Genomic DNA, 13931 nt, shown 5'->3' with positions numbered 1-13931 from the left:
TCATTGGCTCTTTAGCTGGCAGCCTTAAACCATCAGCACATGACAACCTAAATCCTCACGTCACCCCGTCACTGAAAACTGAACAGAAACACAGACTGATATCAGACACCAGCAGCATGAGCCCTGCAGGAATGAAAGTGTGTCTGAAATAAATAAATCAGTGGTTCACGACAGATGATTCGGTGTTCAGATGTACTGACTTGTCTTTGTCATTCTTCTAATGTCATGACAGATTTCTCTAAACAAATGCAAACTCTCTCTCTCTCTTCTGCTTTTATTATTGTGACTTTAAAGGTGCCATAGAATGCATTGATACATATTTTAAATTGTTCTCTGATGTCCTCAGAGTCTGTATGTGAAGTTTTATCTCAAAATACACCACAGATAATTTTTTATAGCTTGTTGAAATTGCCACTTATAGGGTATGTTTTTTGTGTTTGTCCCCTTTAAATGAAAATGAGCTGCTGCTCCTGCCTCCTTTCTCAGAAGAGGGCGGAGCTTCAAGAGCTCATGCTCGCGGGCACATACCGGTGTTCTGGTTTAACTGGTGGTGACCGTGTTACTGATCCTCACATTGCTTCCAAATGCAATTTTTATCTATCACACATTCTTATTCACGATCATTCTGGAAGCACGTGAAGGCAGCATTAGTGAAAACAGGCAGAGACAATGCCTTAGCTTTAGCAACATTAGCCTTACAGAGAGCCAAGAAGCTCTTTCGGAAAACAAAATATGAGGCGTGATACTTTGTCTGGAGTCTGGACGTTTGTGAACGAAGCGTTGGTATCGATCCATCTTTCAGAAGCAATCTTTGCACAACTCCTCGTCTGTGAGGCAGTCCGGCGTAAAATGTTAGCACAAACGTATAGGACTTTTCTGTTTTTTTTACGGGACATTTCCTTCGAAAATGAATGTAACCACCGTGTCCTCAGCGGTCTGGAGACTCCTATGTTTGCTGGTGCATCCAAACATGACACTTTTAATGGCTCTTTGGTGCTGACATTGTGCCTGCAAGGCTCAGGGCTGTGTATATGCTAATAGGGCAGAGAGCGTCACAAATGGGCGGGACACTCCCAGAGTATAACATCATAGTAGTGAGAAATCTGGAACTGCTAGTGTGGAGAGACTGATTATGATTTATTGGGATTATAAAATAATGAGTGGGGGGGTTTTACCATTACAGGCTGGTTGTTTTCACACACTGCTGCCACACAACTGTGTACAAACACCTTATAAAAGTGATTTTTGCATTCTATGGCACCTTTAATACTGAAGTTTGCTGCATTTGTTTAATTAGGCTGTGTATATTGTTGAGTTGTTTCATGGCTCTGGTCACTGAAGTCGATTTGTTCAGGAGGTTTAGCACCTGAACAGAAAACTGGATGAAACGTTTGTTGAGCTCTAAGTCGCAGCATTCCAGTCAGAGCTCGTATGAACATTGGTGTGCGGCGAAGCTAAAAGCTCGGTGCCGGCTGCGTTTCTTGAGCATTTCAGATGAAGTGTCCTCGTCCAGGGTGTGGTGTTCATGTATGATCGTCCTCTTCACTAGCACTGAAGCCAAAGCATCTTAAATCAAAGACGAGGAGAAAAGACTGAAAAACATCCTCCGGTTCCCCGGGACGCTGCGGTGGCTTATCCTCACCCAGTCTAACCAGTGTGCAGACTACTGTACACTAGTGAGGGCGTGGACAGGTAGTCTGGACACTGGGCAGACGGAGCGCGAGACGCTTGTCTTCATGAGGATCCTGACGCTCTTTCACAGCACTCTTGTCTTCATGAGGATCCTGACGCTCTTTCACAGCACTCCAGGAGCCAGATGTGTGGTGGTCCTCTGGGCTGCAGGAGGTTCTGTCTCATTTGAAAATAGAGAAAACTGCAAAAATGTCATTACTGTAATGTGAACATACTACATATTTACACACAAAAGAAAAGATTCCATACATTCATATTTTCATTTTTTGTTGTATATTTTCATTTCTGTATTGTTTAGGTTTTTATTAAATAATGTTATTCATACTGTCAAGATGATTAGAATGAGCTTTATGAACGTGTAATTTCATATTTTCTTCTTTTGATTTTGAGGTGAAGTGTAAGCATTAACAGTCAAGCGCTTCTAAACTTGTGTTCTCCTCACATTTCTAAAGACTTCCACATGCACTCGTCTCTCTTCATTCTCCTCCTTCATTTCTTTATCTTTACATGTTTATCGAACTCTCCTTTGTCCATTTCTCTCTCAGATTAGCAGTGTATATATATCATTCCTTGAAGGTGCTGCATTAGGAGTCTTTTTTTATCATGAAAAGAACATGATGACATCTTTATTAAGGGGTTGAGGTAATTCGTTTCTAGTTCTACTGCTGATCCATGGCTTTGTCTGGCACCCACAGGAGAAAGAGAAGAAGTACATGCTGCCCCTGGACAATCTGAAGGTCAGAGATGTGGAGAAAAGCTTCATGTCCAGCAAGCACATGTTTGCCATCTTCAACACGGAGCAGCGGTAAATAAATCACTTCTCACTTTCTTTTTGTTTTCAATAGAATTGTCAGAGCTGTTTTAAATGATCTGATTCCATGTCATCAGTTCTCAGAGAGTACACCATCAGGAACAGAGGATATAAGAAACTCTTAAGACCCGTTCATTTTACGCTAAAGTATTAATAATCATTCCAGTTCTATGAGGGTAGAAATGTCCACATCAACACCGAGGAACAATGTCGTGGAATCACTTTCTTGGTTATTAGTGGTGTGAGGTCAGTCTTCATTTCCGCTCCTGGTTTCAGAGATGATTTCTGATGCGGTCAGACTGGAGCAGGTTCTTCACACACAGGTGAGAGCGTTCAGTGCTTTTCTTCTGAGTGACGGCTGGCTTTCTCTCAGGAACGTGTTCAAGGACAACCGTTTCCTGGAGCTGGCGTGTGACACTCTGGAGGAGGTGGAGAGCTGGAGAGCGTCGCTGCTGCGCGCCGGCGTTTATCCCGAGAGGGCCGCGGTGAGTGTCTGCTGCATATCTCTCTGTGTAACAGACGTACATTCACATCCCACTGACATCAGATTCCTGAACCATCATCGTTTCTGGTTCTCTCCCTGGACTCAGGTGGAGAGCGAGAGTTCAGGTCCGGCGGAGAACTTCTCCATGGACCCTCAGCTGGAGAGGAAGGTGGAGACCATCAGGAACCTGGTGGACTCCTACATGGCCATCGTCAACAAATGCATCCGTGACCTCATGCCCAAGACCATCATGCACCTGATGATCAATAACGTAAGCAGGATGCTCTGTGACTGTGAGGACAGATGAGGATTTGACTCGTGATTGCTGTGCTTTAACATTCATGCATGCGTCTGTCTGAAACACTGTGACATGTGAACATAAACGAGTGAATTCATGATGTTACTGCAGCTTGTACAGTGTCATACAAGTCACAAAATCCCATTCCGTCTACATGACTATCCACCTTTTTCTTGTTGTAAAAATGGGCCCATTTGTAAATTCTGTGGGTCTGGCTTCCGGTCTCATCTGTGTCCAGCTATTTTTGGCTGAACAAAACAGTTTGTTTTGCTGCTTGATATTGAAAGTTGGTGTGTCTTATATTATTTTAATGCATTATCTTAATTATGAACACACTGGTTTGTAGTGCAAACCTTTTTTCCGTTTACTGCATGTTGTAATTCCTGTTATTTACCGATAGCGGCTAATGAACCGGAAGTCTCACCCATAGGCTTACTTCTACGCTGAAGAAAAAGGTGGATAACTAAAAAGCATTTGCATTTCGATTGATTTTCAAATACCATGTAGATGTGGTTCATATCAGGATAAATATGTACAAATCAAAACATTTTGCTGTTCAGACTACAAATAACAAAATATATTTGAGTTAGATACGCAAAATAAAAAAAAAATTCTGAGCGAAGACTTACTGACATTATTATTAGTGCTGTCGGTCGATTAAAAAACAACAACTAATTAATCACATTTTTTTCTGAAAATAATCGCGATTGATCCCACCTGACATTAACATTTTTAAATATACTTTTATATTGCAATAATTTTACATTCAATCTTCAAATTAATGTAGAAACCACATAAAGACATTATATTTTTATTATTTGTTTAATGGTGTCTTTTTATGACTGAAGGCGAGTATCACTGATAATACTACTGATGTGAAATAGATTTTCTTTTCCTAATATTTAACTATTGACTATAGCCATTCAACATTACAGAATAATTCAGAGCTGTCCATTAAAAAATAACTTCAAAAATAACAATCTTCACATAAAACCATTATAATAAATGTCATATTTAGCTGTGCCCTTCAGCCAGTAGGAAATATACAGAAATTTAATAACATTATCTAACACTAAATAATGTTTTTGTGCGAGCGATCGCGGTATAACGGAAAAATCATGTTTACTGCCATATGGCCTGACAGCATGTCAAAATCACATGCATTAACATGCTAATTTTGACAGCACTAGTGTATATATATATATAAATACAGCGTCCCCAAAAAGTGTTTGGTCATTAAAGTCACACTTAAAAATGTCTGAATTTCATTGCATTAGATATAAAGTGTCAAACCAGATGTAATCTGAGCTGGAGCTGTTCTTCTCTGACGCACTCATTTCTTAGCAGCTGGTCTCTGGATGAATGAGGTCAGATCTCCTCAGGGTCACTCAGGTGTACTTCAGAGCATTAACTAGCACCAAACACAACATCTGGCAAAAAGAAAGTGTCTGGTTGACTATTTTATATTCATAAAACCTAACAAAGTTCACTTGTAAATGTTTTAAAGGGTGTGTTTGTGACTTGAAAATAAACGCCGTGCATGTCGTTGAATCCTGTAAAGACATGCTTACATCTTTAATTGTGGCTCAAGTCTCCAGATATTTTTGAGGCCACAGCAGAAGTACAGTAGAGGAAAGACACGAGTGAGTGTGTTGTCATGATAATCTGACTAATTAGCATCACTCCTCTTCCGAAGTGAAAGACTTCATTAACGCGGAGCTCCTGGCGCAGCTGTACTCTGCTGGGGATCAGAACGCACTGATGGACGAGTCTCAGGAGCAGGTGCAGCGGAGAGAGGAGGTTCTGCGCACACACCACGCTCTGAAAGAAGCGCTGGCCATCATCGGAGACATCTCCACCACCACCATCTCCACACCGCTGCCTCCGCCGGTGGATAACTCCTGGCTGCATGCGGGCGCGGGCGGCTCTCGCAGGTAACGGCTCTTCTCTGTCTGATCTGAGTAAAGCACAGGAAGATCCAGAGCTGCAGATCATGCGCCAGTGAGCTCTGATCTGGCATCATTTATTGGTTGCCTCATCCTTGAAAGACTCAATGGGAGCTTGTGTGAAGTGAGGAGGTTGTGCTGCTGTTCTGTTAAAGCACTTTCTTATTTGACCAACAAACACCGCATTCGCTTGTGTACTTCAGCTGCTGTGGAGCGGCACACCCTGCCTCTGGAGGTTAATGTGGTCGAGTCGCTTGACCTCAAAAAGTATACAATTCCTACCAAAATGCCAAACTCTGGGCGGTTGACTACAGACTGAAGCTGATTAAGTCAAGTCAAGTCACCTTTATTAATATAGTGCTTTTAACAATACAGATTGTGTCAAAGCAGCTTTACAGTATTAAATAGGAAAATAGTCTGTCAATAATGCAAAATGACAAAAGTAAACACTCAATTTTCTGTTAAAGGCAGTTCATCATTGAATTCAGTGACGTTATCATCCAGCTCAGTTCAGTTTAAATAGTAATCTGTGCAATCAAGTCGACGATATCACTGGAAATGAAGTGTCCCCAACTAAGCAAACCAGAGGAAGCAAAACTCCATCGGTGACAGAATGGAGAAAAAACCTTGGGAGAAACCAGGCTCAGTCGGGGGCCAGTTCTCCTCTGGCCAGACGAAACCAGCAGTTCAATTCCAGGCTGCAGCAAAGTCAGATTGTGCAGAAGAATAATCTGTTTCCTGTGGTCTTGTCCCGGTGGTCGTCTGAGACAAGGTCTTTACAGGGGATCTGTCTCTGGGGCTCTAGTCCTGGTCTCCGCTGTCTTTCAGGGCTGTAGAGGTCCTTTCTATCCACCATCTGGGTGCTTATCCATCCATCTGGGTGGGATACGTACTGGATCTGGTGGCTACGGTGACCTCGCTTATAAGAGAGAAACAGACTAATATTAGCGTAGATGCCATTCTTCTAATGATGTAGCAAGTACATCGGGTGTTATAGGAAGTGTTCCCGGTTCCGGTTTACCTAATTAATGCAGCCTAAAAATCCTTTAATGGATTTGGATATTAGAAGCGTATTATGTTGTTATGTGTAAGCCAGGTTAAAGAGATGGGTCTTTAATCTAGATTTAAACTGCAAGAGTGTGTCTGCCTCCCGAACAATGTTAGGTAGGTTATTCCAGAGTTTGGGCGCTAAATAGGAGAAGGATCTGCCGCCCGCAGTTGACTTTGATATTCTAGGTATTATCAAATTGCCAGAGTTTTGAGAACGCAGCGGATGTGGAGGATTATAATGTAACAAGAGCTCGTTCAAATACTGAGGTGCTAAACCATTCAGGGCTTTATAAGTAAAAAGCAAGATTTTAAAATCTATACGATGTTTGATAGGGAGCCAGTGCAGTGTTGACAGGACCGGGCTAATATGATCATACTTCCTGGTTCTAGTACGCTAGAACTCTAGCTACTGCATTTTGGACTAACTGGAGTTTGTTTATTAAGCGTGCAGAACAACCACCCAATAGAGCATTACAATAATCTAACCTTGAGGTCATAAACGCATAAAACATGGATTAACATTTCTGCATTTGACATTGAGAGCATAGGTCGTAATTTAGGTATTTATAATTAAGGCTCTTCCTCTCCAGCTTCTCCTCATCTCAGGAGTCCTTTTTCACCTTATGAAACTAACATTTTTAGTTACATTTATATAGAGCTTTTCACACATTCAAAGCACGTTACCTGGAGTGAGGGATAATCTCCTCGACCGATAGAGCCCTAGATCAGCCACAGCACAGCAGCTGTCAGATGATGAGGAGGATCCATGATGGAAACAGAATGCCTGCTCTTTCATGAGACAACCTGGAATTTTTATTACAGGGTTTCCGCAGGTCAAATTTAAGGCCATAAAAAGTCTTAAATGGTACACGAAAGTCTTAATAATGATTTCAGGATATCTTAAATTTCGGGATGGAAAGACGAGAATTGTGATACGGCTTAATGTGACGATTAAAGCTTAAAAAGGTTATGATTTCTTTGAATAAAAACCGGGGAAACTGCTGTATTTCTGCAGATCAGACAGCGCCACCTGCTGGCAGAGAATGAATGTGCATTTCCAATAATCCCGTCTGCTGTTTTTGTTCAGAACAATGTGAAAATCCACCCGTGTTTTTACGCAGCAAACACGCAGAGCTGTAAATATATACTGGTGGATTGACAGGAAGAGGATGCATTATAAAAATCTTAAGACCGTAAAATATATTTTTATATGTTATTTCATTAATATAATGATTGATAATAATTGTTTAACTTTTGACTCGATTTTCTTAAAAACTGTTCAAAGACCGAAATGTTGAAGTTTATCATTTTATAAAACTTTTTTGTTTTTGTGTAAACCTCTATTTGAACTGTAAATCATGCTTTTTACAGTCATTTTGCAGTTTAGCCCTACCGTGTTAATATGGTATTCATTTTATTTATGCGGGTCTTAAATTTGAGCTTAAAAATCCTTTAGATACCCTGCGTGACCCTGTGAGAGCTCGCCTGAAGGACGGTGCTTTTTAGAGTCTTGTACTGAGTACTTAAGTACTTGTACCTACTCCGTTCTGGTGGGAAACCTGGCAAGAGCTACAGAATGAATGCTTCTGGTGAAGATCTACTACCTCTGAACGCTCCTCGAGCTTTACAGTGCTCACCAGCTTCTCTCCACACACTTTCTCTGACATGCCACTGCATCCACCTTTCGATGCACTGAAGTGACCAGCGATTTGACCGTCTCATCCGAGGAACAGAACGTGCCGCAGAGAAGTAATGAAAGAAAACTCAAGTTTTAAGTCCTCTGTTCTTGCCAGTGAAGAGCTGTTCCTGTGCTCAGAGATTAGCATGCTGAAGGCAGCGGACAGGTCTGGTTAGATGAGTTAGAGCTTTATTAGTTTCAGTGATGGGCCGTGGGTCTCCGTGAAGCGGAGTCAGAATGTTCTGTGACAGAAAGCTAGTAGAGAGCAGTTCTCTCAGGAGTTCTGACAGGACAGTGCTGTGTAGTTTTCTACCACTGTAGGGCTCTCTCTCCCTCTTCGCTGTGAGCGTCTCTGTTGGTTTCTGCAGGTCTCCTCCTCCGAGCCCCACGGCTCCGCGCAGGATGTCTGCGGGACAGAGACCTGCTGGTAGAGGTGCTCCTCCGCCTCCGTCTCGGCCCGGACCGTTAGGGCCCTTGAATACCAGCGCTGACAGCCCACAGGTTCCCAGCCGGCCCAACCGAGCGCCTCCCAGCATTCCCAGGTAAGATGTTTCCTTCTGAACGCCTTTCTCTCACACCTCTGATCTCTTTACTTACTACATGCATTTCTAGTCGCATTAAAATATTCCTCGCAGGTACACAAACACATGCTCGAATGCTTGTCCAGTGCATTGCAAGTGTGCAGTTCATTTGCATATACTTGTTGTAGTAAGACTTAAATTTACGGTTTTGTTCTGCATGCATATACTATGTTCTTGTTATAGTAATTTAAATAACTGGGTAATAACTAGGCACTAACCCTGAACCCCTCAACCTAACCTTAACCCATGTATTTACCTTATATTACATTACTTTCTTTAGTACATATAAGTGCACATATTGTAGAATGGAGTCCAACTGTGGCATAAACAAAGCTCGATACTAAAGGAAGTTTCTTGCAACAATCTTGCTCAGCATTGGTTGAGCTGATGGAGAAGAAGAGGTTTTACACTAATGCTCGCTATAGCAAACCTCGAGGCAATGCTGAGAGTGCAGTACATACTTGCTTACACTAGCGTTTGCATACTTTACTCTCGTCCCTGTTTTCATACCTTTGTTAAACGCTCTACAATCGTGCACTACACTAGTACTACCAGTTTTCACAAGAGCACTAAATTGCAATTCCAGTACTAGAGCAGCATTCATATGACCATATATACAGTGGCGTACGGGACACCCCCGCAGCCCCAGTTCTAAAACAACCACACCTTAATCGAAGTGGATATTTTTACGCTTAAAGTGGCTCATGTACGGAGCTCCACATTTGACATGCAGGAAAAAAAATAGTAAAGCGTGTGCACAATATAATTTGTTCCCTCATTTTCCTAAATCGTGCACACAACTTACTAACTTGTTCCCTTCCTCCTTTTAAGTAAATTGTGCGCACGATATAATAATTCGTTCGTTGATTTGATTAACTAAATTCTGGCCAAGATTTAGTAATATCGTGCACACAATTTAGTAAAATGAGAATATTAGTGCTCACGAATGTGCGGGGCTCCGTATGCTTTAAGCAGGGCTTAAAAACGAGAGAGAGAAAAAAAATCGGTTCACTCCGAGCAGAATCGGTATTTTACTGGTTTCTGTTCATGCTTTTTTCTGTATTATTACCGTTCTGATACCGGTTTGAGTAGAAAAAATGTTAAGCGTAATTTTTTTAATTTGTCTTTGCAAATAATTATAATAACAATAATAATAAAGTAAAGCATTGAGAAAAAAAGAGCATCATGAAGAGAGTCTTGATTTCATAGCCTAAATTGCGCTTAGTCATAGCCAGCATCATCTTTTCTAGATTTTCAGAGCTGAGTTTCCCAAAAGCTTTGAAAGCCTAAGAAGTTCGTAAAAACGATTGTACGACTGATCTTAATATTACGGTCTGTTTCCCAAAAGCATCGTAACTTAAGTAGTACTTGAAAATCATCTTATATTACGAGTGCTCTGGAGTAATCGTAAAGCCCTAAGTGCATCGTAAGTGCATAAGACAGATTTATGCGGTCACCTGCAGGACAATCACCAGATTACACCTTTAAGTTTATTCAAGTGCAATGTGTATAATATAAGGATTTGATTGTACTTTATTGTACACTTTATTACTCGTTTTTTGTTGGTTTTTTTTTTTTTTTTGCTTTTTTTTGGAAATGAATATATATACATACACTCACCTAAAGGATTATTAGGAACACCTGTTCAATTTCTCATTAATGCAATTATCTAATCAACCAATCACATGGCAGTTGCTTCAATGCATTTGGGGTGTGGTCCTGGTCAAGACAATCTCCTGAACTCCAAACTGAATGTCAGAATGGGAAAGAAAGGTGATTTAAGCAATTTGAGCGTGGCATGGTTGTTGGTGCCAGACGGGCCGGTCTGAGTATTTCACAATCTGCTCAGTTACTGGGATTTTCACACACAACCATTTCTAGGGTTTACAAAGAATGGTGTGAAAAGGGGAAAAACATCCAGTATGCAGCAGTCCTGTGGGCGAAAATGCCTTGTTGATTCTAGAGGTCAGAGGAGAATGGGCCGACTTATTCAAGCTGATAGAAGAGCAACTTTGACTGAAATAACCACTCGTTACAACCGAGGTATGCAGCAAAGCATTTGTAAAGCCACAAACACACACAACCTTGAGCCGGATGGGCTACAACAGCAGAAGACCCCACCAGGTAACACTCATCTCCACTACAAATAGGAAAAAGAGGCTAAAATTTGCACTAGCTCACCAAAATTGGACATTTGAAGACTGGAAAAAATGTTGCCTGGTCTGATGAGTCTCGATTTCTGTTGAGACATTCAGATGGTAGAGTCAGAATTTGGTGTAAACAGAATGAGAACATGGATCCATCATGCCTTATTTACCACTGTGCAGGCTGGTGGTGGTGGTGTAATGGTGTGGGGATGTTTTTCTTGGCACACTTTAGGCCCCTTAGTGCCAATTGGGCATCGTTTAAATGCCACGGCCTACCTGAGCATTGTTTCTGACCATGTCCATCCCTTTAAGACCACCATGTACCCATCCTCTGATGGCTACTTCCAGCAGGATAATGCACCATGTCACAAAGCTCGAATCATTTCAAATTGGTTTCTTGAACATGACAATGAGTTCACTGTACTAAAAATGGCCCAGACAGTCACCAGATCTCAACCCAATAGAGCATCTTTGGGATGTGGTGGAACGGGAGCTTCGTGCCTTGGATGTGCATCCCACAAATCTCCATCAACTGCAAGATGCTATCCTGTCAATATGGGCCAACATTTCTAAAGAGTCCTTTCAGCACCTTGTTGAATCAATGCCACGTAGAATTAAGGCAGTTCTGAAGGCGAAAGGAGGTCAAACACAGTATTAGTATGGTGTTCCTAATAATCCTTTAGGTGAGTGTATATTAACTAATTAAAAAGGGCAGAAAAAATAGAAATACACATCTAAATTAAATGACTGAAAAATGAAACTAATAAAAAAAAATATGTAGGAAATATGCGTCAAAGACTTGGAGTGGGGGGGTGGGGGGGGGGGGTATGTCAATGACTTGCTGACATCCACGAAAACAAGCAATGTATTGGACCCGGAAATAACGTCTCTATATTATATACTGTAGTACTATGATATATGTATATATTTGTATAAAGTATATTATTATGTAAATTATAATATAATAATATTGTATTATAATAATTTTGTATTATAGTTATTATTTCCAAGTTGTCTAGAACGCCGCATTAGGTTTACATTTCAATAAACGTGCCTGTAGTAGGCTACTACAATTACGAACCATTCTATAAGGGGACATTTCAGCACTTGACAAACGGACAGCGACTCCTAAGTAGCACTTAAAGCACAGCTACGTGTGATTGTGTTAAGTGCATTTTTGGAAACAATAACGAACAATCGTAAAATGACTCGTAGAAAACGCTCTTAAGAGCTAAGATCAATCGTTATTAGGAAACCCGGCCCAGATATTTTTAAAGAAAAAAACGGTCAAAGCTTTAAGATGTGCGGTACGCCTCTGCATATATATATATATACATATATTAACATGTCAGCAAATAAGGTCTGTCTTATAATGCTACACTGCTTACAGATACTAATTCTGTCTTTTTTGTCTCTTGTCCCACCATCCTATGCCTTCCTCAACGCTTCTGCTGTCATGCACCACTGTCTTCTTCTTCTTCTTCTTCTAACACAGCCGTCGTCCTCCACCTTCCCCGACCAGACAGGTTCCCCCTTAAGAGGCCGTTTCCCTTTCTGCTGGAACCCGTTTTTCCAGAGCCATTCTCTGCGTCTGTCCCGTACTGAAGCTCTGAATCCCTGCATGTCCCAGTGATGCTTCCCCGTCACGTGTGCGGCTCGCTGTGTGTCGTCTGTCAGTGCCTGTGGTTCAGTCTGGTTCAGAGTCTCATCGAGTCTATCCTCTTCTAGTCTTCACCCTAACCCCGCCGTGGTGAATCGTTCGTGGCAGTGCTGTGCTTCCCCTTCCTTAAAGCGTGCAGCACAGCAGTGATGTTTCTAGCGATGCATGCTTGTTTATTTTAGGCTGTTGATATGCGTGTCCACATACTTGTGTCACATTATACCTTAGTGTGTGAGCGATATATCTTATTGCAAGCTGGGAAGTGTGTGTGTGTGTGTGTTTGTGGCTAAATTAAAAGATAATCGTGTAAAATAGTTTAAGGTTATGTAATATTTGTGTTTTAACATTTAAATTATTAATGTTTTTATTTCTTAATGTTGTTTGTCATTAAAAATGCTCAGAGAACTTTATTTCTCTTAGTTGTGAACATCCGTTTTGTTGTTACATCTGTAGTCCTCATTGTCGGCTAACACTCATACAAGCACCAGAATATGAAATGTATTCATCTTCTCGAATAGCGCCACCTGCTTGCCATTTTAGCCGATGATGTTTAATCCAAGTCCCTGGAACTACAGTATACACCTGTTCTGCTGTGTAGAAAATCAACTATATGTACTGTATGTGTTTCAGATAAATACAACACAATTATCCAGAACATCATCCCATTACTTTGCAATAAATCTAACAGTAGTTTTGTGTCGTCTCTCTCGTCTGTTCATTGGATTAGTGATGTTTAAGCATTGATGATGTTCATTTGCTACTGTACTCATGTTAAGTAATTACAAGACAAACTCTTCTTTTGAAAATAATATTATAGCATTCTTAAAAAGGACTTCATAAGGAATGTAAGACAAGTATGCAGGGACTGTTGGGAAACGCTGATGTATTTTAACGTTCATTATTAAACACATGAATATATGGATGTTTGTGAATCAGAGGCTGTTCAAATGGATGTAATGGTGTGTCATGCAGTATTTAATTTAATAGTCTATGACATTTAAACTGCCCTGTGAAGGGATGAAACTAAACACACAGGAGCTAGAGAGCAGGGACAGAGACTGAATGGAGCAGGATTTCTCATGAGCGCAGCATAGAAACCTGCAGCTAGAGCATCATGATGGTCCGACTCTTCAGAAACATCTCTCTCTGACTTCTGCTCATCAGACAGCGATGTTTGTGTTCTTTATGTTAGTCACTCAGACTATAGCTATGCACAAATGAAGTATTTTAGAAACTTTTACTTTGTCAGTGAGCTGATGAGATTGGCGTTTGTTTTAGATCAGATCTGAGGTTGATACAGCAGTTACACATTATAATAATACATTCATATGATGTTATTGAAACGAAATGCTGGAAAATGTGCTTTAGCTGTTTATTTACTCTTCAGAAATGTGTTCTCAGAATCTCTCTTCCAGCAGACAGTTGCATAGTTTTAAATGTGGGACGAGTCTAGATTTGAGAGTTTCGCAGCAGGAAATAACAGGAGCGTCTCACTCTTTCTGTGTTTCATTATGGCTTGATGTACTGTACCTCTATATGTATGAAATAAAATCGACTATGGAAAATAAAATCAAGTGAGAATTT

At 40.9% G+C, this 13931-nt stretch overlaps 1 protein-coding gene across 3 annotated transcripts in view; it reads left to right on the top strand.

Annotated features, from left to right (window-relative positions):
- The window catches only part of LOC109074859 (dynamin-3-like), a 31372-nt gene extending 17441 nt beyond the window's left edge, over window positions 1-13931 (top strand). For all 3 annotated transcript variants that reach the window (XM_042768623.1, XM_042768634.1, XM_042768612.1), the window contains 6 exons: window positions 2388-2497; window positions 2877-2988; window positions 3094-3258; window positions 4981-5219; window positions 8328-8501; window positions 12183-13931. In XM_042768623.1, the coding sequence (XP_042624557.1) occupies window positions 2388-2497; window positions 2877-2988; window positions 3094-3258; window positions 4981-5219; window positions 8328-8501; window positions 12183-12225 (843 nt within the window). In that variant the 3' untranslated portion in view covers window positions 12226-13931. The remainder of the gene's footprint in view (window positions 1-2387; window positions 2498-2876; window positions 2989-3093; window positions 3259-4980; window positions 5220-8327; window positions 8502-12182) is intronic.

This window comes from Cyprinus carpio, chromosome A2 (genome assembly GCF_018340385.1).
Source record: "Cyprinus carpio isolate SPL01 chromosome A2, ASM1834038v1, whole genome shotgun sequence".
In the NCBI taxonomy this organism is placed as follows: Eukaryota; Metazoa; Chordata; class Actinopteri; order Cypriniformes; family Cyprinidae; genus Cyprinus; species Cyprinus carpio.
Note: the sequence above shows the minus strand (reverse complement) of the source record. Positions and strands in the feature narration are given on the sequence as shown.